At 47.6% G+C, this 25,471-nt stretch overlaps 1 protein-coding gene across 5 annotated transcripts; it reads left to right on the forward strand.

Annotated features, from left to right (window-relative positions):
- The first annotated feature begins 3,979 nt into the window (after nt 1-3,979).
- ppp1r1b (protein phosphatase 1, regulatory (inhibitor) subunit 1B) lies at nt 3,980-25,227 on the forward strand. 5 transcript variants are annotated; one of them, XM_057861146.1, is made up of 5 exons: nt 3,980-4,283; nt 17,947-18,036; nt 18,567-18,642; nt 19,617-19,724; nt 21,194-25,227. In XM_057861146.1, the coding sequence occupies exons 1-5, from the start codon at nt 4,176-4,178 to the stop codon at nt 21,340-21,342; spliced, it is 531 nt and encodes a 176-aa protein (XP_057717129.1). In that variant the 5' UTR covers nt 3,980-4,175; the 3' UTR covers nt 21,343-25,227. The 5 variants fall into 5 exon arrangements, with proteins under 5 accessions (XP_057717129.1, XP_057717130.1, XP_057717133.1 ...); XM_057861147.1 differs by having other exon boundaries at nt 17,947-18,030; XM_057861148.1 differs by lacking the exon at nt 3,980-4,283 and adding an exon at nt 4,305-4,530.
- The last annotated feature ends 244 nt before the right edge of the window (nt 25,228-25,471 follow it).

Consider the following 25,471-nt stretch of genomic DNA (forward strand, 5'->3'; position numbering starts at 1 on the left):
ATATGGAGAGATATGAAAAAAATCATTTTCACAACTCCTTAGAGAAGCCGCTGACATGCTAGATGGGGGGCCTCAGCCAACTACCCCGTCACCAAGACAATCAAATACGGTATAATGCTGTCGACAACGAAAACCTCTCCCAACGCCATTCAATTCACAGACCATTCCATTTGGTGAAAAGCAAAGGCAAAGACAATGACAAACGAAATAGAAGAGTGTATTCATTTCTTCTTTTTAATTTTGGCACTCCTGTGATTCCAAATTCGTGTACCTAATGTAGCGTCTAAAATATGCAGGGTTTCCGAATGAATTGTAGTTAGCCTGTGTGTCACCAGGGGGCGATGCTACATTGTTTTTTTTTTTTGGTTGTTATGTTTTGTTTTTTAATTGCTGTCCAAGTCCGGGCCTTCACAGCCCCTATCCAATTGATTTTCCATGTCTCCCTCCTTTGGCACACTTGAATCAAATGATCAGCTCATCAGCAGGAGCTGGATAACGATCCTGATTGTTTGTTTCAGGTGTGTTGGAGGAGGGAAAACGAGCTGGATAGGGGCTGTGGAGGACCGGTGTTCGGCTAAAATGTCCTACATCGGCGAAACATCTACATGGGCGAATTTGACAGCCAAAGTACTACAGTGCGCTCTCAACTTGTTTTGTTTACATGCATACAGGCAGAACGTACCAAAAATGCCTTTAAAAAATACTTAAATGCAGTTATATCAAATAAGGACGGTTTCAATATGCTATGAGACTAATATGGTCAACTGCTTCAAAGCTACCACAAAAAAGACACAATGGTGAAAGGGTAATACATGTGTAGGCTAGTAATTTAAATGCGCCACCAGATGTCATTGGCGAGTTTAAATGAATTGGGAGATCAAGGCAAGGTGTGCATTTCGACCCTTGACTGATGCCATAGTTTCCCTGGTCTTCCAGTGCTGGCGCCATTGGGCCTCATGGTCTATTGTATTTCATGAAGGTAAGACGCTTGCTAATGGCTCCCAGCATCAAAGTTGGTATATGGTGACTAAATATTGCCATCCAGTTTATTTGTTACGCTAAACGGGCTGCTAACATATTTACAAAGAGTTAAACCAAAGTTTGAGAGTTTTATGTGCATTTCGAATGTGTATTTTGACTGTGAATTTGTCAATGCCAGTAGTTTTCGTTTCATTGTTGTTTAGCTGTGAGTATATTGCCTTCTGTCATGCAGATTGAAGCACTTTTCTTTTTCTACATATTAATTTTTTGAATATATATGAATAGTATTTTTGGTTTAGTTGCAATATATGACAAAGATGTTCTATTTTATTTCATGAAGGTTGGGTAGAAGTTGCCGAGTTGCTTTGTGCCAATAAATGGCGTGGCTCAATCTACAAATCAGAACGCCCGTGCCCACTCGTCCTTTCTGTCATACACCCCGTCGTCACAATCCAAGAAAAATACACAACGCAGAGCATCGCGGTGTATGGAGAGGGGTCGCACGGGTCGGGTTACGCATGCAAAAAGTCATTTTGAGGAAATGAAAAGGTAATAAAAAAAAAAACTCAATAAAAACAAAATTAGTGAGTTGTAGTGACCCTTCATAATGGTTCATAGTTCACCCATGGAACTAATGTTGGGCATGTTGTGTTCCGGGGGGAACTTTGTTGTCGCGTGCGTTTCCGCCAGAGGGACTAGAGAGTCACGAGAGACACGAGCGGTCGAACACGGCAACGCAAACTCAACTCACGAGCTACGAGACTCACTAACTTCATCCGCTACGGACTACTCGCCTCTTTTTACCGATTTGTGCATGCATGCGGACGCTTGCGCAAGTGCGCTGAGCATTGTGTAGGACAGGGATGTGAAAGCAATTCCACAAGGGTCCAAGAGGGTGCTGGATTTCATTTCAACAAAGACTGCGCCAACAGATTAACCAATGAATTTTCTGCTGAAACAAGCGGCACCTGACTGCAATCAAGTGATTACACTTGTAGTTGAAAAAATGACCTCTTCGTTGGTTGGAATAAAATCCAGGACCCTCTTGGCCCTTTGTGGAATTGGTTTGACACCCCTGGTGTAGGACGTTTCGCTGCGTAGAAGGAATTGCCGAACACTGGACTTGGGCACCCCTGCTGTACAAGATAATTACGTAGCATCTTCAATAGTTTGGTAGAAGCTTCTATTCTTTGATTCTTTGTTCCCTTGCCGCTACAGTCCCTCAAAATGCAGCTTTTGAACTGAGCTCAGGCAGGGGTACCTCATGATGTGTCTGGCGTTGCAAAAGAGACATTTTTTTTTTGAGAACGGGACGTGCACAGCAAAGCTTAATAGCAGGTCAATGTCCTACTACATGCCCTCTCTTCCAGTCTGTAATTCGAATCCGATCACAAAATCAAGTTCAGTATGATTTTACAAGGTGACATTGATTACAGATAGTCTTGTAATTGGAAACGGTGCACCCAATGTGAATGTGTACACATGCCAACGACTCTTTAAACTCTGCGTAGCGACAGCTTCTGTCGCTCCAAGTCTGCGTGGAATTTTGCATTCTCGCACGATATGACGTTGCCTTCGTTACCGCCGTGTCATTCCGGACTCTTTTATTGTTGTTTTGTCGGTGCCGGTATGGCAGGGAAAAAAGGAAGATTCTTCACAAACTTTACAAAGCCTTTAAAGGGAACAGAGTTGTGTGATGACGTAGTGTATAATCAGATGTCGTTGGAGCGTCGCATTTCCACAAAATGCCTTGCCGTGTGTACGAAGTGACCCGTTCTTCACCCGTAGAGCTGCAAAGCAAAGCAGATGGCACAAAGCATTTCCCAAGAGTAAACATATCAGGATTTGAAAAAGAAAAACAATGTGTCATCGGAATTAGGACTGAGAGGAAAGGGGGGGGGGCAGATTTACTCGTTCGTAGCCTCAATCTGATTGCCGGCGTAATCCACGCAGACGTGCCGCATTTTCCCCGCTTACTTGAAGTTAGTTGGAGTCCGCTGCCGTCGTCTCTGACTTAGACGGCCTTCGGCTAACGGTCTCGTGACCTCTGCTATTAGTTTAGGGTCGGGCGTCCACCTGCCCTTCTTTGTTCCATTCATATCTTTGGTTGTTATCAGACGAGATGTGACGTGCTGCCTCTATAATACATTCCTCATGATTTTGGAGAGAAGAGGAGGAATGCCTGGCAAATTCACTGCAAGTTATGCAACAGCGCTAGCTGGCATACATTCAAAGAGAGAACACAGTTGAAATTCTCTACGATACAAACCTTATTCAACGGCCGCTCGTTTTCTGTCTTTGTCCGTGAAGAATGACGAGTGGCAGACATTCCATCGCTGCCCGTCGGTATGCTATGCGATGCTAACGTGTAGGCAGACGTTACAATGCGTGCGCTCTGTGGAAAAGCGCTTCATTTACAAACAAGGCAGTTCAAAAACAAAGTACTTTGACAATTGGGAAATGTTCTTGATTCATTCAGAATTACTGCATTTTTTATGATACCAGTTCCAATGAAATTTCAATGGATTTTTTTGTTTTGATTTAAAATGATGACTTTTGGGGAATTTCCCAAGCAGTCCTTGAAAAGGTTCTTTCCCGCTCCCCATCTCCCTGAGTTGTCACTTTATAGCGAGCTTCTGCTCTCTCTCCCGGATCGGACGTCTGTCGCCGTCAATGGTAGCTGACGACCTCCCAATAAATCATCTCCGCGTTCCTCTTTCCACCCCTAAAGTTACCTTGTTGGAAGTTTGGCAAAGAATCGAGTGACGTTCATTTCCCTTGACTTGTTTTTCTCCCCCCTCTTCCTTCCTTGCCTTTGACTCCAATCTCTCATTCACAAAGCGAGGCCAAAAGAGGCTCAACTGGCGTGACCAGATTATCCCCCCCCCCATCTCTCTCTGATCACAAATCCACTTCAGCCTAGATAAAAAGATTGTTCATCTCTCTCTCTCTCTCTCTCTCTCTCTCTCTCTCGCACTCCTCCCCCACTTGCGTGCCGCCCCTCTGTATCTCCTTCCCCATTCAGCCTCATGTGAGGAAAGATCGACGGTGTCGCTCCTGCTGCCGGCGCACAGGTTAAGCGGAGAGGAGAAAGCGCCGAGGACTTTTTGTGAACGAGCAAACGGTGCGGGAGGCAGGATTAGCGGGGCCTCCCTCCGAGGAGGTCGCATCCGTTCCGTTCTAGCGGAAGAGCCATGGAGTCCTCCGCGTCCACCGAGGTGGAGAGCAAAGAGCGGAGGAAGATCCAGTTCGCCGTCCCGGCCTCGGCGGCCACCAACCTGGACCCCCGTCAAGTTGAGATGGTGAGTGGAGTCGGTCGGCAGTCGACCTACCCTACCGTGCCCTGCCCTGGCTCAGGAGTTTGGAACTTTCTGTCTGCTTTCACTTTACTGTCAAAGACGATGATGACATTTCCTTCTCGTCGCTTCCTCATGAGATCACGATCATCAAGATTGCGCCACTTTCCACATTTTGCACGAGCCGTTCATGACTATTTCTCTGACCGCGCACGTCCTCCCACAATCCCCCGGGGGCACACCGAATGGACAGGTGCCGCATTTTTTTCTTTTGAACCCTTTCGCTGCCTTCTTTAAAAGTAATGAACTCATAAAAAACAAAGAAGAATATACGGGGTGGCCGAAAGTACTGGCACCCCTGCCATTCTGTCAGATAATGCTCAATTTCTCCCAGGAAATGATTGCAATTACAAATGCCTTGTTAGCAATGTCTTCATTTATTTTGCTTGCAATGAAAAAACTACACAAAACTCCAAAAATGGGCCGGACAAAAGTATTGGCACCCTCAGCCTAATACTCGTTAGCACAACCTTTAGCCAAAGTAACTGCGAACAACCGCTTCCGGTATCCATCGTTGAGTTTCTGACAAAGCTCTGCTCAAATTGTAGACCGTTCGTCTTTGGCCAACTGCTCCGGGTCTTTGAAATTTGAAGGGTACCATTTTCAGATCTCTCCACAGGTCGTCTACGGCAGGGGTCCCCAACCTTTTTTTGCACCACGGACCAGTGTGATTTGGGTCTTTTTTTCATTGACCGGTGTTCTGTCAAATTTTGCACCCTTATAAAATTTTGCTCCCAAAGCATTTGTGGCGGTGAAAAAAAGCCCTCTTTTATATTCATTTGGACTCTCAATGTTATCCAACGGTGCTAAAAAACTATTTACCTCATAAACATACATGTGCAACACGAAAATGGCGTACATTAATGCTTAACGACACGGCGAAATCGTTAAGTGAGAGAGCTGCGTGCAGTTGTTGTGTGCAGCTAACGTGGCAAACGTAAGTTAATATTCCTTTCTTTATAGAAAGTTTGTAGTGTGCACTTTGGAATCACTGCATTCGCGGTCATTTTAAACGTTACACGCATACCAAATTCGTCAGAACACCGGCAATGTGCGGCAGAAAAATACAGCAAATATAAAATAACATTTTTTTTAGACCCGTACTGTTAAGTGCAGGGAAAATACAACTCACCCGCTGAATCGGCGGGAGGCCTGAGCTTGTTTCATTCGTTTCAGTGCTCTCCTAGCGATGTCAGGATATTCCGAAATGACTTTAATCCAGAACCTTGGTAGAGTTGCTGTCTCAAGTGTACGTTTAAGGTCACCGTCATTTGCGATCTCTACAAGCTGATATTGCTGTTGCACAGACATGCTCGAATCACTCAGATACGGGTCACGAATCCACTCCTTTGCAGTTCGTGGGTCTTTAGTGATTGCGAAGTAGCATAGATTTTGTTTTCTTCGAGGTTGTAGGCTCATCTTCTGGCTAGGGAGGTTCCCTTTTCCCCGTAAAAAATCTGTCCAAAGACGACTGTTTTTCAGTCATTCTAGTGTGGGTGCTGATTATTTCCGGGAACAAATGTGATGGGCGATGACCTACGTCATACATTATTATCAAGGCCAAGCGCACATAGACATACAAAACAAGATGTACTGCTAACAGTCCAATCAATGCATTTCTATGACGACCTCCCATTCTGTAGTTGTATATCTAGAGTAGAAAGGGATATTGGTGTGTTAAGCGGCACAGGCCAAAGTCAATCAGCCAGAACGCAGTCATAATAAATGATTTATTATTTCTGCGCGGCCCGGTACCACATGCGCCACGGACCGGTACTGGTCTGCGGCCCGGTCGTTGGGGACCCCTGGTCTATGGGATTCAGGCCTGGCTACTTGAGAAGTCTCCAGTGCTTTCCCTCAAAGCATTTTCTAGTGCTTTTTGAAGTGGGTCATTGTCCTACTCTAAGACCCATGACCTCTGAGCTAGACCCACCTTTCTCACTCTGGGCCCTACATTATGCTGGTAGTCTTCAGATTTCATAATGCCATGCACACGGTCAAACAGTCCAGTGCCACAGGTAGCAAAGCAACCCAAAAACATAAGGGAACCTCCGCCATGTTTGACTGTGGGGACAGTGTTGTTTTCTTAGAAGGCCTCGTTATTTCGCCCTGTAAACTATGTTGATGCCTTTGTCTCATCTGACCAGAGAAAATTTCTGGCTTTCTCAGGTAAACTCCAGCCAGGCTTTTTTGTGTCTCTGGGTCAGAAATGGGGTCTTCCTGGGTAGAGTACCTTTTGATTCTGACGCCGACGGATAGTACGGGTTGATTCTGTTGTACCCTAGGACTGCGGGACAGCTTGAACTTGTTTGGATGTTGGTCGAGGTTCTTAATCCACTATCCGCACAATAGTTCGTTGAAATCTCTCGTCAAATTTTTTTTTCCTTCCGTCCACGTCTGGGGAGGTTAGCGACAGTGCCATGGGCTTTACACTTATTGATGACACAGCGCACGGTAGACACAGGAACATTCAAGTCTTTGGAGATGGACTTGTGGCCTTGAGATTGCTCATGCTTCCTCACAAATTTGCTTCTCAAGTCCTCAGACAGTTCTTTGGTCTTCTTTCTTTTCTCCATGCTCAATGTTGTCCAAACAAGGACACAAGACAGAGGTTGAGAAGCATCACATGATTTTTCAAAGGGTGCCAATACTTTTGTTCGGCCCAGTTTTGGAGTTTTGTGTAAAATGATAATGATTAAAAAAAAAAAAAAAAGTTATTAGTGTTTTTTCATTGCAAGCAAAACAAATGAAGATATTACTACCAAAGCATTTGTAATTGCAATCATTTTCTGGGAGAAATTGAGCATTATCTGACAGAATTGCAGGGGTGCCAATACTTTTGGCCAGCACAGCATGAACTATTTCTTCCTTTATAAAAAACAAAAAACATTTTAAAGCTTACTTTAAAAAGCCATTAGTTACAAATGACTTCTGCCAAAAAGTAATTGAGTTAGTAACTCAGTTACCCCATTTTAAGAGTAATTAGTTACTTAGCAAAGTAACTGACATTACTTTTCATGTTTTACACGTTATTACATTCTATGACAGCTTTCACATGCCAGATGTTTATGTGAATTGATTGAAGAATATTAATGCTATATACAGTATTTTACAACATTTGGTATTTATTTGGATCAAATAGATTAGTCTAATGTAAACTGAACATTAACCAGTGCAACACTATGTGAGGTCTACTGCACAATAAGCCAGAACACAATCCTTAAATTGGGTTCTGTCAAGTACCAATATTAAATATAATCCAAGTTTGACAACGCTACCTTTGAAATTCCCTGGCCCGTCGCCATTATCGCTGTCTTGTTGCGTTTGCCAGCGCGTGCGGCGAAGCAGGTCATGATCCGCCCACCTTACCCGTCACCATCTTCCTCACTCCTCACGCTCTGCTCTCTCCCTGGCAGGCAGCTGATGTATGACAACATCGGACAACTCGCGCTTCATTCAACCAAATTGTAGTAACGCGCCGCTCCTTTACATCCTTAGTAACGACGTCGCAAAGATCGGTTCCTTCGGGCAAATCATATCACATTTGTAATTGTCAATGATTGTTAATGATACCGATGATGATGACAATAAAATTCCATAAATAAATGAGAAAAGTCATTAGTTAGATGACTCCCTTTTGCCATTATACTCTAATGGCGCTATTAACAATGGTTGCCAGCCTATCGCCGTCGACGGCGGTCAGCGAGTTAATTTCTGAAACCACACGAAAGCCGTCAGAAGAGTAGGAAGGTCGTCGGTACGTTTCCTTAGTTTGAGTGTTGCGTTAATGTGCCGACTCGTGAGCGTGCACGTTGTCCTTGTCAAAACAGTTGATTTTGACATGAGAGCTGATGGGTTTATTGCCGCTTGTGAGTGAAGCCAGAAAAAAAACTCATTTCTGGGAGAAAAACACCAGCTGTGAATGGAGGAAAAGATGTACTTACGTTGTTAAAGCTAGGTCTGATCTGGTCATATCGCGCACCCCTCCTGGCCCGGGGGTGGGTCGAGGAGTCACGCTTCCGTCTTCTTGGTCTGTCTCCGGCCCTGTCCGCCTCTCCGGACCGCGGTGGCTCCCGCTGCCCTCCTGTCGGCGGGGCCTCTCGGGGCCCGTGGTGGCTCCCGCTGCCCTCCTGTCGGCGGGGCCTCTCGGGGCCCGTGGGGCCTTGGGTGGGGCTCGCTCTCCCTCGCCGGTGGAGTGGACATCCCCTGGTCTCCGGCGCTTGACGTAGTGCCTGTTCGGAGTGCGGGGTGTGTGCTCGGGTGGCAGGGGGAGGGGTGGGCGAATGCAGGTGCGCCAGAGGTGTTCTGGGCCGGGGATTGATCGGGGTCCTGGCGCTTCTCCCGCCCTGCGGCCGGCAACTCTGGCAGATGGGGCCACGCCTGCGGGAGCCTGCCGCTTACTTCACACACTCCTCACTTTGCACTGTAAATATCTTTCACCCTGGCACCTACATCAGGGGTGGGCAAACCGGTCCTCGAGGGCCGCAGTGGGTCCTGGTCTTTGTTCCAACGGATCCAGCACAGAGCTTTCAACCAATGAGGTTTCAATGGAAACAAGAAGCACCTGACTGCAATCAACTGATGAAAAGGTGTCCTCTTGGTGGGTTGCAGCAAAAACCCGCACCCACAGCGGCCCTTTGTGGAATAGTTTGCCCACCCCTGACCTACATACTTACCGACTTACATACCTACATACTGTACATAGGCGAAGGGTCAGACAAAGAATGGTTCAGAAGACCCTGATGGACGATAAAAACAGGAGTAAGTGTACCGGGCCCGGAGGGGTACCGGGGCTCTGCCCTGGAGACAGGCCTGGGCTTGTGGCCCGTGTGCGAGCGCCTGGTGCCAGGGCCTTCGCCCATGGGGCCCGGCCGGGCACAGCCCGAACCGGATACGTGGGCTCGTTGTCCCGTGGAGCCACCACCCGCGGGTTGAATCCGTAGGGTCTGGTACAATGTGGATCGGGTAACAGACCAAGGCGAGGACCTTGGCGGTCTGATACCCAGTTGTGGAAACTGGCATTTGGGACATGGAACTCCACGTCTCTGGCGGGGAAGGAGCGGGAGCTTGTGGAAGAGGTTGAGCGATTCCGGCTAGATATAGTCAGCGTCACCTCGACACATAGCTCTGGCTCTGGAACCTAGGTCCTCGAGAGGGGTTGGACACTCTCCTTTTCTGAAGTTTCTCCAGGAGAGAGGCCGAAGGCTGGGGTGGGTCTTTTGATAGCCCCATGGCTTTCTGCCTTTGTGTTGGAGTTTACCCCGGAGGATGAAAGGGTCGCTTCCCTGCGCCTTAGGGTCGGGGAACGGGTTCTCACTATTATCATTGCATATGCACTGAATGGTAGTGCAGATTACCCACCCTTTTTGGAGTCCCTTGGAAGGGTATTGGAAAGTGTCCCACTGGGGGACTTCAACGCACACGTGGGCGATGACAGTGTGACTGGGAGAGGAGTGGTTGGGAGGAACGGCCTGCTTGATCTGAACCCGAGTGCTGTTCAGTTATTGGACTTCTGTGCTACCTACAGTTTGGCCATAACGGACACCATGTTCGAACATAAGGTTGTTTATCGGTGCACATGGCACCAGGACACCTTAGGCCGCCGTTCGATGATCGATTTTGTAGTCGTATCATCAGACCTGCGGCCGTATGTTCTGGACACTCGGGTAAAGAGAGGAGCAGAGCTGTCAACTGACCACCACCTGGTTGTGAGTTGGATCAGATGGCAGGGGAATAAGCTGCGCAGACCTGATAGTCAGGGTCTGCTAAGAACGCTTGGCGGAGGAACATGTCAGAATAATTTTCATCTCGCACCTCCGGCAGAGCTTCGACCGCGTTTCGGGGGGAGTGGGGGACATAGAGCCAGAATGGGCTTTGTTTCGCTCCGCCATTGTCGAGGCAGCTGCTGAAAGTTGTGGCGGCAAGGTAGTTGGGACCAGTGGTGGTGGTAACCCTCGAACCAGATGGTGGACACCGGAGGTGAGGGGGGCCATCAGGCTGAAGAAGGAGGTCTACAGGGCATGGTTGGCCTGTGGGTCTCCTGAGACAGCTGACTGGTACCGGCGGGACAAGCGGAGTGCAGCTGTGGCAGTTGCCGAGGCAAAAACTCGGACGTGGGATGAGGAAGACTATCAATCGGCTCCATAAAGGTTCTAGCAAACCGTCCGGCACCTCAGGGGGGAAGGCGGCATCTCGCCCACACTTTTTAAAGTGGGGGCGGGGAGCTACTGACTTCAACTGAGAACATTGTTGGGCGGTGGATGGAGGACCTCCTTTATCCCACCAACACGCATTCCATAGAGGAAACAGAGCCGAGGGGCCTGGGGTTGGTCGGGTCAATCACTGGGGCAGAAGTCGCCGAGGTAGTGAAATTACTCCGCGGCGGCGGCGCTCCAGGGACTGATGATGCCCGCTCTGGGTATCTCAAGGCTTTGGTTGTTGCAGCGCTGTCTTGGTTGACGCACCTGTGCAACATTGCGTGGTCATTGGGGGCAGTGCCTTTGGAATGGCAAACCGGGGTGGTGGTCCCTTTCTTTAAGAAAGGTGACCATAGGGTGTGTTCCAACTATCGGGGATCACACTCCTCGGCCTCCCCGGGAAAGTCTATGCCAGGGTACTGGAAAAGAGGGTCCGGTTGATAGCGGAACCTCAGATTGAGGAGGAATAATGTGGTTTTTGTCCTGGTCGTGGAACCCCGGACCAGCTCTTTACCCTTGCTCGGGTGCTTGAGGGAGCATGGGAGTTTGCCAATTCAGTCCACATGTGTTTGGTGGATTTGGAGAAGAATTATGACCCTTTACCCAGGGGCACCATGCGGGGGGGTACTCCGGGAGTATGGGGTGGATGGCCCTCTGCTAGGGGCCATCCAGTCCCTCTACCACAGGAGTATGCCTCTGGTCCGTGTGGCTGGCAATAAGTCGGACCTGTTCCCGGTGAGGGTTGGACTCCGCTCTCCGTCCTTTGTCTCCGCTTCTGTTCGTGACTTTCATGGACAGAATTTCTAGGCGCAGCCGGGTGGTGGAGGGGGTCGGGATCGGTGGTGGGAGGATCTCATCTCTGCTTTTTGCAGATGTTGTGGTCCTTCTGGCTCCATCGCACAGCGACCTCCGGCACTCGCTGGGACAGTTCGTAGCCGAGTGTGAAGCCCCTGGGATGAGAATCGGCACCTCCAAGTCTGAGGCCGTGGTTCTCGGCTGGAAAAGGGTGGATTGCTCGCTCTAGGTCAGGAGTGAGTTCCTGCCCCAAGTGGAGGAGTTTAAGTATCTCGGGATCTTGTTCACGAGTGAGGGTAGGTCGGATCGTGACATTGACAGGCGGATTGGGGCGGCGTCCGCAGTGTTGCGGGCGCTTAACCAGTCTGTCGTGGTGAAGAGGGAACTGAGTTGGAAGGCGAAGCTCTCGATTCACCGGTCAATCTACGTTCATACTCTCACCTATGGCCATGGACTTTGGATTATGACCGAAAGAACAAGATCACGGATACAAGTGGCTGAATTGAGTTTCCTTCGAAGAGTGGCCGGGCTCAACCTTCCAGATTGAGTGAGGAGCTCGGTCATCCGGGACGGACTCGAAGCAGAGCTCCTGCTCCTCCATGTCGAGAGGAGCCAGTTGAGGTGGTTTGGACATCTTGTTAGGATATCCCGTGGGGTTGGTGGCGAGTCCCCTCTTCCCATCCCTGAAGGCCGGTTGATGGGGGCCTGGGTGGCCATACCGGGTGGGGGTGGGGGGTGTCGGTTTGCTCCTTTGCTGGGCTGCGGGAGGAGGGATGGGCTTCTGTAGGGTTCCAGCGATAGATTGGAGCCGCTACATGCGCGGCCCTTTCGTAGCTTTGCCGTAGCAAAGACGGGTGGTCGTCGCCGAGCGTTGTTTACATCGTATCCGTGTTGCACATTTATGCCGTGAGGTGAAGTGTTCGTTTAGCATCTTTGGGATGTGTTGTAAGTCCAATTGAGTGTATAGTGCTTAGTTGCTGCCACGTTTTGTGGCCAAATTGACTGCGTGTGTGTACTCCATACTTCCGGGTTGTGCCCGCACCCACCTTTTTATCAGTTGCACTGTGCAATTCATTTGTGTGCTGTTGATAGAATTTTTCACATCGGCCTTAATTTTCGAGTTACCGGAGGTTGAATTAGTCGATGGAGTTGATTGACTCGTGCTAGCTTAGCCACTTCGGAGCCCTAAAACTAACAAATAACTGACAAACTGTATGGGAATTTGTTGAAATCAACTCCACCGACTAATTAAATCCCACCGACTGGAAGATTAAGCCTATTGTCAAAAATTGAGAATTTCGGGTTAATAGCATTTCAGTGCCAATGTAAAACACTCCAAATTAACTGCACAATAATTTTGATCTTCCCTTTTAAATTCAATTATCGGAAATTCAATTACATGCCATATTTCTGTTGTCATTCCGTTGTTGAGGCGGCCAAGGAAGAAAAAAAATGTTAAAAACTAACCAATAAACTACTTTTAAAGTAACTTAGTTACTTTGATAATAAAGCCATCAGTAAAGTAACTAGATTACTTTTTTGAGGCGTAATTAAATCAGTTTTTCAAGTAATTTGTGACAACACTGACCACGATCCCGTGACTGTCAACAGAGATCTACGAGTGGCCCACGTTTGTTCACGACAGCAAAAGACCCCCGCGAACACATCAACTGAACTATGGCTTGTGACTTAAGGCTTTTTTTTTTTGTTTTTAAGTCAGGTTAGCGTGAACGTTCCTCAAATTTGACATCGTTTCGTACTGGCTTTCAGTTTCGCACCCGAGGGACTTTTTTTTTTTTTCTTGGGAGGAGGCAGTAGTATTGGATCAGAATTCGCTCGGACTCTCCTTCTGCGTTGTGAAATGAGACTTCCTAAGAAGGAAGTCAATCGAATAACACCTTTTGGGGCGTCTTCCGTTCTCGGCCCGGTGCTTAAATCTGTATCTTGTCCTTCAAAGGAAGTCAACTATATGTCTTCTGGCTTATTTCAGTACTTTAGGCCCCAGGTTGACGTAATACGCGGACGTTTACATCACTAATCTTTTTATGCGGAAAGCTGAGGTCGGCTTGCGTTGTCGACGACGGGATAAATGCAAATGAGATCCATTTTTTGTTTTCCCCGGCATAAAACAGAGCCGCCCGGTCACCACGGAGACGAACCGACAACAACGAGCCTCCGTCTCATCTGGAAAGGTCGAGTCAAATGTTGTTTTTGATCGGACCGCTGGCCTGTTTGTACATATGTATCTCTGGACACTTGGCGAACACTCGCAAGGACGACACGCTGACTTTTGGATGGACAGACAAGATAGTTGAATTAGGAAGAGCTCTCGGTACGAAATCGCGTCCCGCTGGTACGCAGGCACTTTCCAACCTGATCAGGGGCCACAAGGAAAACCTCCAAAGCAAAGTGTTAACAATGAACATTTTCTAGGTAAGAACCCCCCCCCCCAAAAAACAAACACATTTTCCGGCTTGTTTTCATTTCAAAATCAATGGCCTAGTGAGCACTTCAGAGAGCTACCTTTCGTACAAGATCTCTTTCTGCCGGTGACAGTGATAGACGTCAAATCCATTTTTTCCCCCCTTGAACCATAAAAACACGGCATGCTTGTCAAGCACGCCACTAAAGGCAGGCAAGAAAAAAGGACTAAAAGCCACAGTGAAGTCGTTTTGAAACATCTCTGTTTCCCACCTGCCCGCCGTCTACTTTTCTGGGTTAAACGTCAAGCGGCGACCTTTGTGGCGAGCGGTGTTTGTGGGTAAACACGAGAGGTCTGTCGCACTGTCAACACAGCTTGATGGGTGGCGTAAAGCACGCCGGGAGAGCGAGAGAAAGCGGGAGAGAGCGTGGCGGCTGTTCCACGACCGGAATCGCCGCGCAGTTTGGTCAAAGCATCGACATTTACTGTTTTTTTTTTTTTTTTGGATTAAAAAAAAAAAAAAAAGTTTTTTAAAAAGGCAATTGTTATTAAGATCAGGATTTGAACAATGTCTCGAAACAATTCACCGACTAGTTGATTTATTTGGTCGTCCATCAGTTGCGGCTGGTACGCGTCCGCCCGAAAGAAAATGAAAGGACCGGGACAACGATGAGTTTGACGCCCCCTGTTGATCCAATAAAGATGCGAGCCCTTCTTTTCATCGCCCAGCAAACGAGTCGATCGCGAACCCGAGACGAAGCGTCTTTCCGGTCTTTCCAAAGGAGCGGATCGTGCGTGCGCTTCTAAGCGTGTGGAAAGTATAAACAGGGTCAAAACATCAATATTGACCGTGTTCCGCACGTTGATGATAGTGTACACAAGTTTGCCGAACGCCGCGTGGCATGACGGGGAAAGGAGGCGAGGGATGAAGTCGGACGCGTCCGGCCGCGGCCTCGTCACGGCGTCAGGGCCGTCGGTCGCGGATGCGTCCGTTCCCGAGTCGGGGCGGGGTGAGCGCGCCGAGGCGTGATTGGCAAACAAATGGGATTGGTCTTCATCTCCCTTCTCGCCATCACAACATGACACGCACGCTATAATCTCTAATTCTCCTGGATGTCCCCCCCCCCACACACACACATGCACCATTTGGCCTCAGCTAGCTTTAGCGAGCACCCGCCGGATGCTACGCGAGATACATTGCTTCAAAATTGTGATTGAAAAAAGGCCATTTTTCAGTATTTTAAAAGCAGCTCTCGGAAAGCGGTCACTGTTGGAGACTTTCCCTGGAATTAAAATCTGTGAGAATTGACATGGTTAATAGGATCAAAATGGAGTTTTGTTTCAGTGCAGCTTGAATATTGTCGGAATCCATCTACTGTGCGCATACACTAGTAGCGCCATCCTGTTTATTGAAACTGATTTTATACAAATTCACTTGGCTTTTTACTTGACCAGAATTATTTGGGAAATACATTAATATGTCATTGGATTTGCGTACGCAAAAATGAAGATTTAAATCCATTCTGCCGCCGTGAGCTTTAGACTTTTTTGGGGCGTGATGCAGACAATACCCGATCCAAAATAAAAGCATATTTGCCATCAAAAAAAACAAACGACTGCATTGAGCCATTGGAATATCTGCTCTTTTTTCAATTCAATCCGATCTAGTTCTATTTTTTATTTATTTATTTATTTTTTTAAAAACCTGTCCTGTTCAGCTGTTTGACACAGAGAATGGAAGTCTAAGTGCCCAGATTCTGAACAGTTTTAATGTTTCACATGGAGAGTCTGACATACTCCCATTGTGATCCTTCAAAATACCTTTTTATTATGACAAAGCAGCGAACAGGAAGGGATTATGGGGGGACAGAAGAAAAGAAATACAAGAGAAGAAAGAAAAGAAACACATACACAAACAACAACAAGAAATACATTGAACATCTAAACTAGTTACTAATATGCTGGTGCTATCGTCAGCGAGATGTATTTCCGGTTTACACCATGTGGGGGCCAATTGGCCAGTGAAAGAGGAGAATGGGGGTGGGGGTGTCAATCCGATCTAGTTCTAAATCCGTGTATTCTGTCTTTATTTGCATCTCGTGTAACGTGATTGCAACAGGGCTTTGTAGACGTGGCTAACACAACGGCCTTTGTCTCGCGACCGTCGACGGAACGGTAGCGAGCGTCGTGACCGCGCTGTGCTTTGTTTGTACGAGGACCAAACCCTTTGGAACGCCGTGAGGTTCATACGTTAGAAGTCGAGAGAGGACGTGACGCCGTTTTCACGGTTTGGTTCTTACGAGTACGCCGAAGGGCGCTCTTGCGATCAAAGTGCTGCCGTAGAGCCTGGTCGGAGAACGGCGGCCGAGGGTCATCCGGAGCCTACGGACGTCGTAGCTATTTATTCATTTAGCTGGCGTCGGTGAGCCGCGAGACCCTCGGCATAATGAGCGCCCATACAATTGCTTTACAAAAAAAAAAAAAAAAAAAGTGACGCTCGGGCGAGAGAGCCAGCGCGCTCACGACCTTGACCGCCGCACCGTATACGCTTTGACTCAAAGGGAGCCACTCGCGTCTGCCGGTTTAATCCTGAAAATCCTCCCACGTCACAGTGAATTTGTTTCCCCGTCTGACCGGCAGACATCGGCCGTGCTGAACCGCTGCCGCCGCCGCTTTCTGTTTGCGTTCCCATTCGTGTCGGAAAGGCTACAACCGTCGCCAATTTCATCCCTTTCTTTATACGAGCGAGCGGAGACTGATTTTCGGTCTTCCTCATAACGCTGGGCTTTGCCGGTCCAGACGGAAAGGTCAACATTGTCTCATCGCTGTTGCTCTTTTGCAAGTTCACAATGGCGGAAAGATCACAACGGCAAACGGTCTGCCGAGCGGAACGCGGAGCTCGCCCGAATGACGGGAGAGGGTGGAATTACGGCCATCGCTCTCCCGGTGGCCATAAAGCGGACGTCTACGGTCTATCTTTGTGTGTTCGTAGAGCAAATAAGCAATTACCACGGCGGTAAGAAGGTCGTCGATGTGTTTCGTTTGAGTGACCCTGCTCTTAATGTAAAAACGCCGGACCTTTCCCCATTGGTTTGTCGCCGTCAGCGGTGGCCAATAGTGCGTATCGCGCAGCCGATTCTTCTCGCTAGGCGCCCCCTCAGAGACCTTCCGTGATCTAGTTTACGCTGTCCTCGTGCCTCCGCTTTTTATAGGCCGCCTCGCTCCGGGAGCGGGCCCACATCGGCCCCGTACCTCGGCGTGTTCCATTCCCGAGCGGAGCGTCATAAGGGAGAGCGGGGGCGGGGATAATGCGTCCTAATCTGTCGTAAATGAGGACGTCACGGACCGTCCCGTTATTACGTAAGTGGGTCGAGCGGGCGGGGGGGAATTACTAGAGTACTACATTGTGTGGCATAACGGCCGCCGTCCCGTGCACTCGCGTAGGTCAACTGTCCCTTATGCACATTGATCACCTCTAATGTTATTTTAGAAAAATGAACTTATTGGCGGCAATAGAAGACCATTCTACTTCAACCGGGAGGACGGATTGGACATTTAGCGCCGATGAAACAAATTGGTTCGCCATCGCGAGGCCGGGGAAAGGACGTGTCAACGGGGGGCGGTGGGGGGGGGGGCGGAGGCCCACTTGAGAGCGGGCGCGGTTGGGAGGAAGACCTTTTAAATCCCGGGTCTCCAAACCGGTCCTCGAGGGCCACCGTCGGTCCTGCTTTTTCGTTCGTACTGATCGAGCACAGACAGTTAAACCGATGAAGTTTCTGCTAAAACCGGCAGCACCGGACCGTAATCGACCTACGACACTTGGAATACACCAGATTGGTGAAAAGGTGTCGTCTTGTTTTGTTGGAACAAAATCCTGCACCCGTGTGAATAGTTTGGAGACCACTGTTTTAAATGATCAAACACTTTGGCCGTGACGAAAACGAGAGCAGGAAACGTGCTGTAAACAAGAGGTCAGGGGGTCCATTGTGTGGGATTGTTATGGCCGTGTAACAGGTCCCCCCCCCCCGTGGGTGTCAGCCCGTCAAAGGTTGACATCGGGCGGGGCCGCCGTCGGCCGGGCTCGCCGTTCGGTTCGGTCCGAGGCGTTTCCCGGTAGGGTCCGAAACGAGGGAAGAACGGCGGCTACCGGACCGTTCCGATACGCCGGCTGACGGATTGCTTTTGCGTTTTGCAGATTCGGCGCAGGAGGCCGACGCCCGCCACCCTCTTCAGAGTAGCCGACCAAGGCTCGCCTGAAGACGAGCAGACCGGCCATCAGGTAAAGGTACAGTCCAGCTATTTGCTAACGGCCGCCTCTCGGGCGGCAGGAATTTTTCGTCCGTCTGTAGTCATTCATTGGACTCACCCGTTGAACACTTGATGATGATCCACTTCTAAATGGCAGCTTGCTAGCAATCTTTTTTTGTGGATTGAAATGAGTGTGTCACTAAAAGTCAATTCAATTCAAATTGATTTCATTATGGGGTGGTTTTAGGGTCATATAGCTTGATATTATTATTTTTTTCCCAATACTTCTGATCAGGGTCATTCAATTGTTGAGTTAACTGACTTTATCACATTGCACAAAGATTGAAGTATCCATATCTTTTAAAAAGTTCATTTGAAAAATAGCGCTTTACAAATCAAAGTGAATTTTTTTTTTAATTGCAAATGCTATCAATAAAATTTTGCCATAAAGCCAGTATTATTCATCGATTTCATGTATTCAAACGCGCTGTATTGATTTGTTGATTTTCCTTCAATCTTGGATTCGCTCGGCCGGCCGAGCTACAATAACGTCTCCTTCTCGCACAGTGGGTCGTGGGTGAGAACGGCGTCCTCAAACCAAAGCGAGTCAATCCAAACCTGTACCAGCCTCCGTCACTTAAAGGTCAGAGCCCCTGTGCTTTTGTGCCTGCCTGCCTGCCTGCGGAACTCAACCTTGTGTTTTTAGTCCCATCACCTGTTTTACTGACACGCTTGAAAATATGTACTAACCAGGCCCTAAGATGCTACATTCTATTGTACTGGTGGCTGAGCCAAATTCCAGCTACGGTATACACTTTTTCAACCATTTGAGGCATCCAATCAGGTCACCGGTGGCCTTTTCCATTTTTTACTGCTGTGAATTGAAATGGGTTTGTCACCATAAGGGGCTTACTAGCATCTCGTCAGGTCAATAGCCATGCCGGGTCAGCCTATTTTCACACCGTCCTTTAGATTGACAAAATGAAACAGTGTTTGTTACAATTACAAGCGTATACCTTTGGCCTACCTACGTCAATGAAATGGTGTAGCGCGCAATTGTTTTCAGTGTAAACGTGACAGCGGAGTTTGCGCCACGGGAACCGGCCCAGATTAAAGCGGGACAGCTGTGAGTGTCAGCGCGGATCATCCAGGATTACAGTCGGTTGTGTGTACAGCTGCGCATCTCACACACGCATACGCACGCACGCACGCACGCTCGCTCTGCAAATGCACACATGAACACTTCTGCGCTCTTACGTCGGAGCGCGCTCCCGGCTGACTGTGGCGGCCTTCTACCGGAATAAGCCACCCGACACGGCGTCCCGAGCGCTGCCGAGGAGGTCTGCGGCGGGCCACCCGGAGAAAGAGGGGATGTTACCAAAGTCCAGCAGAGAACTGTTGACGCTCAAAATCAGGGGCGTGAGAATAAATATCGTCAGAGTACAGCAATAAGATCATGAATTTCCTGACAGAGTAGCCGCTGATATTTGTTATGGGGAAACAAGGAGCTGAAGCGTGTTGAAAACAAGCACCCCCACCCCACACTTATCCTTGTGTCCTCGTGTGCCATCATCTCCCTTTGTGTTTGTTTGTGTTTGTGCATACCCGTGTGCGTAGCTGTACAGAAGATGGCCGAAGCGCACATGCAGAACCTCGGCGTTCGCCCTCCTCTGGAGCACCCTCGCGAGGGCGAGGAGGACGACGACCTCTGGGAAGGAGCCGCCGGTGAGGTGGAGGCGTCGTCCACCTTCTTCGCTCTACTTTCTATAATGCGCTCTGTTAACCCGCTAGCCAGTACTGCCTACTTGACACTTTGCACCTCGATTCATTCATTTCAACCCATTAGAGAGCAAGTGACTATTTTTGCTCATTCAAAAAAATGTTTATTTCCTAAATAAATTCGACAATATTTAGAATCTTGGTCAAATTAAACAAAATTCAGGTTTTGTCCCCAATAAGGCTCTAAAATGGATTTTTTTTTCAATTTCATAGTGCTAAGTGAGTGCACTATAAAGGGTAAAGGGGCCTTACTTAGGCTAAGTTCATACCGCAGGTCCGATTTTTTTTTTTTGGTCATATTTGTGTGTTTTGGCAGACTGCCTTTGTCCATTGAGCCCGTTCAAGTATCACGCGTGAGCACTAATTCGCAGTCCAAGATGCGCTCAGCAAAGTGACCCGCATGCGCAGAAGCATCAAAACAAATGACACATGCTAGCTGTGTGTCATTCCAGGGTGATCGTATTTTGATTTCCAAAAAGAGGACACAAATAACAGACATTAATAATCCCCGTTTAGTCTTCTATTCAAAGTTTATATGGGTTGATAGAACACATACACCCACACACATAAGCCTTGACGTGTGTGCGTGAAATGACACGTGCGCGTCAATTTGCCCCGACTCGGCCGTGTAAACAATAATGAAATATTGCTCATTCGGCACACGAAATGAAAATCGAAAATTGTCAAGCTTATCCTTTTCTTCATTTTATTTTTTTTTATGACTGCGGTCAAGCTCGCTTAGTGCTTAAAAGCAGAGTTCAAGCTAGAAGCTAATGCGCAGCTACATCGCCCCGTCCCGTCTGCCACTTTCCCTTTTTGCTGACGTCATCGCTGCGTGAATTCCGATTTGTGAGACTTGACAGTTCAGCCCCCCCGGCCACATCCTGAAAAAATGCGGTTCGGATCGGATTTGAACCACATACGAAAGTGACCCGGATCTGATTTGAAATGGTCCACTTCTATGCGACTTGTCACGTTCGGACCGTCAAGTTAATGTCTCACTCGAGTGGGAAAAACACGAAACAATCGGATTTGTGCATTAACACCTGCGGTATAAACGTAGCCTTAGTTTCATGATTTAAAACTGATTGAATTGATGAAGTTATGACACCGCAGACCTTTAAGGGAAGCGTAGGGACCTCAACTCTAAGTGAAGCCTACTTATATTGGAATCTTTTTTTTAATGGGGGAGAATATTGACACTCCGCTCCAGAGCAATGGCAGCCTAGGCATTACTTGCGTTTGTATTCGCCTTCACGAAATAAGCACGTAATAGCTGCGGCGCGCGGATTCCGTCATTTACATACGGCTAGCGTTCCTTCTTTCTCCCTCTTCCGGATCGTAGCGCCCGCCGCCGAACACGCCCGTTTCCGAGACTCCTCCCGTTCCTGAAAAATGAACCTTTTTCCTCTCAGACCAGCAGGAGTCGGTGAGCGGCGGGCCGCCGGAAGCGGCGGCCGGCGCCCAGGAGAGCCGAGGGCCGATCCGGGCCTCGCGGGCGGAGGAGGAAGTTGAGGAAGAGGGCCCGACGACAGAGGAGAGCAAGTCGCTAGGGACTAAATGAGCAAATATTCAAAGGAGCCCGCTCACCTCCCTTTTTGCTTCTCGAGCTGAGGTCGCGTAAGTGCCCGCGGAGCAGTCCGAACATCCGTCTTTTTGCAATTCAATTGAAAAACAAAGCTCTTCAGTGTACTCTGTCGTGTTCCGCTTCATTGCAAAATGACACCTGTTTAACATTTCCATGGTTTTGAGTACAGTGAAACCTCTGACAGAATCAGAATATGAGTGTGGCGAGATTTGCAAACCGGAAGTAATAAAAGGGAAAACGGCATCATCATTTCTCTCCTAACCTGATGGGCCTGAAAAAAGCACCCGTTTTTTTTTCAATTCAATTTTATTTGTAAAGCCCTAGATCACAACAAGGTTGTCTAAAAGGGCTTTGCAGAGGTAATGTGATACACAGTTCGAAACAGCAGATGAAATAAAAAAAGGTCAAGTCCTGGGCATCCCCCATCCTTCGACCCTCCATGTCGGCAAGGAATAACTCCAAAACTCCTTGGGAAAAATGAGAAACCTTGGGGAGTACCAAAGTCAGGAGAGAGCCACTCCCAGGACGGATAGACACGATGCCCCAGGAATGCTACTGGGAATTAGCAGACGGAGTTACAGTTTGTAAAGATGCAATAGAGTAAGGGAACAAGAAGAGGTCCATCTAGCCAGATGAGACTGGGGGGAGGGTAACGAGGACGTCCATCCAGCCAGTGGTCTGGATAGTCAGGAAGGCTGCAGCTGAAAAAGGGGACACCAGGTGACTAGTGATGAAGTGACTTTTTTGAACCTCAGACATTCGTATTGGTATTTAACTGGAATCCAAGCGATTACTGACAACACAACGACCGACACACGCTGCATATTCGTTATGGAAAAGGAGTTTGAGTTGCCCTCGCTCATCCGTCCTAGGGGGAATCCCCGCCACCATCATAAGGGCTGTTCCCAATGCTTAACTTGTAAATCATAAGTTGCCGGGACGCAAAGTACATATGACAGCGGAAGGATGACGAGACGGGCACGGGTCCCGGAACATATGCAGAAAATGGTGCTGAAAACAACACGCAAATGACCACTTGCCATTCTGTGGGACTTACAAGCCTCAATTGCCATGGTAGTATAAATGTTATGGCAACAATTTGCAATTATTTAGGCTATACTCTGCACAGCACTGGCAATTGCCCACATAACCACAGGTGGGACTTCAGTACACAGTCAGGAATTAGTTTCTCAACAGGTCTAACTTATATAAACCCCCCCAACTTATAAAGTTCCCACTGCCTTACAAATTCTGCAGCCCAAACCCGAATTTCCCATAAGGGTACTGGCCTGTTGCGGCAGCTGTTGGTGGTCCACACAGCTGACTGCTGACGCTGTAGCCGGCCCCTACTCCCGGTGGCGCTGAACCTGACCGGCTGCTGCCACAGTAGCAGCCTCCCTTGCCGGCTTTGCCGTCTGTCCGTGAACCTGGCTGGCTGCTGTGGCGCTAGCCTCCTGCTGTTAGCATGCCTTCTCCGTGCGCACGATCGCTGCAGCTGCCCTCATCACCGGTTGTTGCTTTTCTGACTTGTTTTGAACCATCTTCTTTCTTTTTGAAAAAAAGACCGTAAATTTATTTTGGCATGTTGAAATACTGTTTGATCTTGGCTGCTTGCTCCCCAGATGCTACAAATTTCCCAAGTTAAAATTTTTTTTTTTTTTTTTTTAAATGTCAATTGTGTGATTTGTTGGTCCGCCTTTTCAGTGCATCAACAAATTTCCCACTCTTTCAAATGACGTAAAATTTTTCTAAAAACGTGCAATTCTTGGGATTTGCTCTGTAATGAATTTATGCATATGATTATTTTATTTTATATGTTTTTAGAAAACGTTTTTATATTATTATTATTCCCTATACACGAGAGGTGCCGGATCTGCCCAAATAAGTCCTGGAACACAGGGAGGCCAAAATCAAGAGGCGCCGGGTCTCGTTCCGGCAGGATCCGGCTGTTCCATTTCTCTAAACGGCTGAAGTGAACTTGGCGAGATCGGCTCTCGATCGGGTCAACAACGATGGTCACTCCAGACCTGTATGTCAGCCACAATGCATAGAGACGGTGCACGAAAAATGTGTCCACGCGGTGGCGACAATGAACCTCAAAGACTGTCGTGTGCTGTCTATTTTCCACCAAAGGGAGGAGGATGGTGGTAGTAACAGAGCTAATAATCAGGAAAACACAATCTAGAACTAAAGTCAACTAAAGTAGGTTAAATGTATTTAAACAACAAAACTGTCCACAAATTATTAGGTAAAGACAAATGAATTGCCCAAACAAAAATTCTAAATTCTGGTAATTACCAGGTACTTACATATTGCCATCAAGCGGAAAATACGTCTCCGTCTTAATGACATGAGTCTCTGTACGTTTTGGGTGATTTGGAATAGGTACGCTAACAACAAGATTGTCTGGCCTGTGAGTGAACGAGGTGTTCCATATACTACCTCTGACCTCCAAGTGGCCTCCGTGTGACTCAAAGCAAGAGCTGAGGGCGAGTGAGTGACGGCGACTCAAAACTGTTTTAGGAACGCAGCCCCGGTTTCTTCCTTTTTCCCCAGATGGAGTTTGCCCGATTTGGGGCTTAGATCAGGGACTCTCTCGTAGCCCATAAAGAGTTGTCTTTTTGTGATTAAGGGCTATGTAAGTACTGGAAATCAAATTGGTCTTGATTTTTTTTCCTCACCTAGCTTCAAGTATGTCGACCTCAGTAATGACTAGCTGATCCCTGAAGATGGCATAGAGGATCACATTGCATCGCTTCAGATTATAAATCGGCACAGCTTTTCCGTAGGGGATTGATATGTGCTGAATTAGTTTCTTTGATTGCGAGAGAGAAACGGACAGACTCGTCAAAAGTAGGATAGTTTTAGGAACTTAAGGCATAGCTTAAAAAGATGTAAAGCATATTTATGGTAAAAACTACTAGTGTCAAAGCAATGAATTTGGTTCCAACCTTTTCACCTATCTGATCTTCTAAAGTGTGATCAGTGGGCCAGAAGCCGTTTGTTTCAGGAAAAAAAAAAAAATCATTGCTTAAACTGTGCTGTATTGGTTGGAACCAAATCCAGGACCCTTTGTGGAATTGCTTTGACACCCCTGGTATAAATGACCTGTGACGTGTGCGTCACAATGGCGCAATTAAGCCATAAAAACATCGACACTGAGGTTCCACAGTTTTCTTTTAATGGAGCAGATTGGTAAAACAACTTCATTGACCATGGCATCATTTGACTTCCTCCTTACCAACCTGCTCAATGACAGTTTGTCAATCGGCGTGGTGCATCATGATGACTTCAGAGGTTTCACTGTAAAGCGTTTCAAAACAGGTTACACTTAAGTGGAATATACCGCCACCTGGTGGCTCAACTTTACCCCCCCCCCCCCCCCAATGAATTAATCAGCCTTTTCCCGATGTTTAGATGTAACAAACAAAATTGTGGAAGAGTCTACTTTGTGTAGTTGATTTGATTTTTTTGCTTTCAAAGGCAAAGCTACCTCGCTGATATGGCTTTTCAACCAAATTTCCTTGTATGCTTACCTTTTTGACATCACCTGACAGGTTTGCAAATCATCAAAACAGTCACCCACCGGTCTGACATTTCTACAAAACGGATCTTTTTCCCATGTACCATTCTTTTGCGCTGCTGTTTGTAAGAAGAAAAAAAAAAAGCTGACTGGAATAGTGCGCACCTGAGTTATTCAAACCTGTTTCCCTCCTCTTTACTCTCCTTTGTCTTCGATTCAAGGGATGCCTGAGCTCACGACTCTTGATTTTTGCTTGTTTTCCTTTGGCTTGTTTTGAAATGTGTTTTCAATTCTCCAACTTTAAAATACAATGTCAGAATAAAACACTCTTTCCTTACTGTTGTTGTGTCCTTTGAAATTTCTCAAATAGCGTACCGCACGAATTGTATTTTTAGACTATGACGTCGCATCGTAAAGTGGAAGTGGAACATTATAGACACGTCCTCGCATACAAACCGTGATATTTCTGCTAGTTTTCTCGGGTAATCTTTCAAAAACGAACATGCCGATCAAACACTGCTACTGTGGAACTTGTACAAATGACTCTAGACACGACGACATACAAAGGATGTTTTCTTCATA

Source organism: Corythoichthys intestinalis, chromosome 16, assembly GCF_030265065.1.
Source record: "Corythoichthys intestinalis isolate RoL2023-P3 chromosome 16, ASM3026506v1, whole genome shotgun sequence".
Lineage (NCBI taxonomy): Eukaryota > Metazoa > Chordata > Actinopteri > Syngnathiformes > Syngnathidae > Corythoichthys > Corythoichthys intestinalis.

What these genes read in the sequence shown, in the direction of transcription:
- ppp1r1b (XM_057861146.1), top strand. Translation starts at nt 4,176, where the DNA reads ATGGAGTCCTCCGCGTCCACCGAGGTGGAGAGCAAAGAGCGGAGGAAG. An exon ending in ACCCCCGTCAAGTTGAGATG is followed by an intron (nt 4,284 to 17,946) that starts GTGAGTGGAGTC and finishes TGCGTTTTGCAG; the next exon opens with ATTCGGCGCAGGAGGCCGAC. An exon ending in CCAGCCTCCGTCACTTAAAG is followed by an intron (nt 18,643 to 19,616) that starts GTCAGAGCCCCT and finishes CCGTGTGCGTAG; the next exon opens with CTGTACAGAAGATGGCCGAA.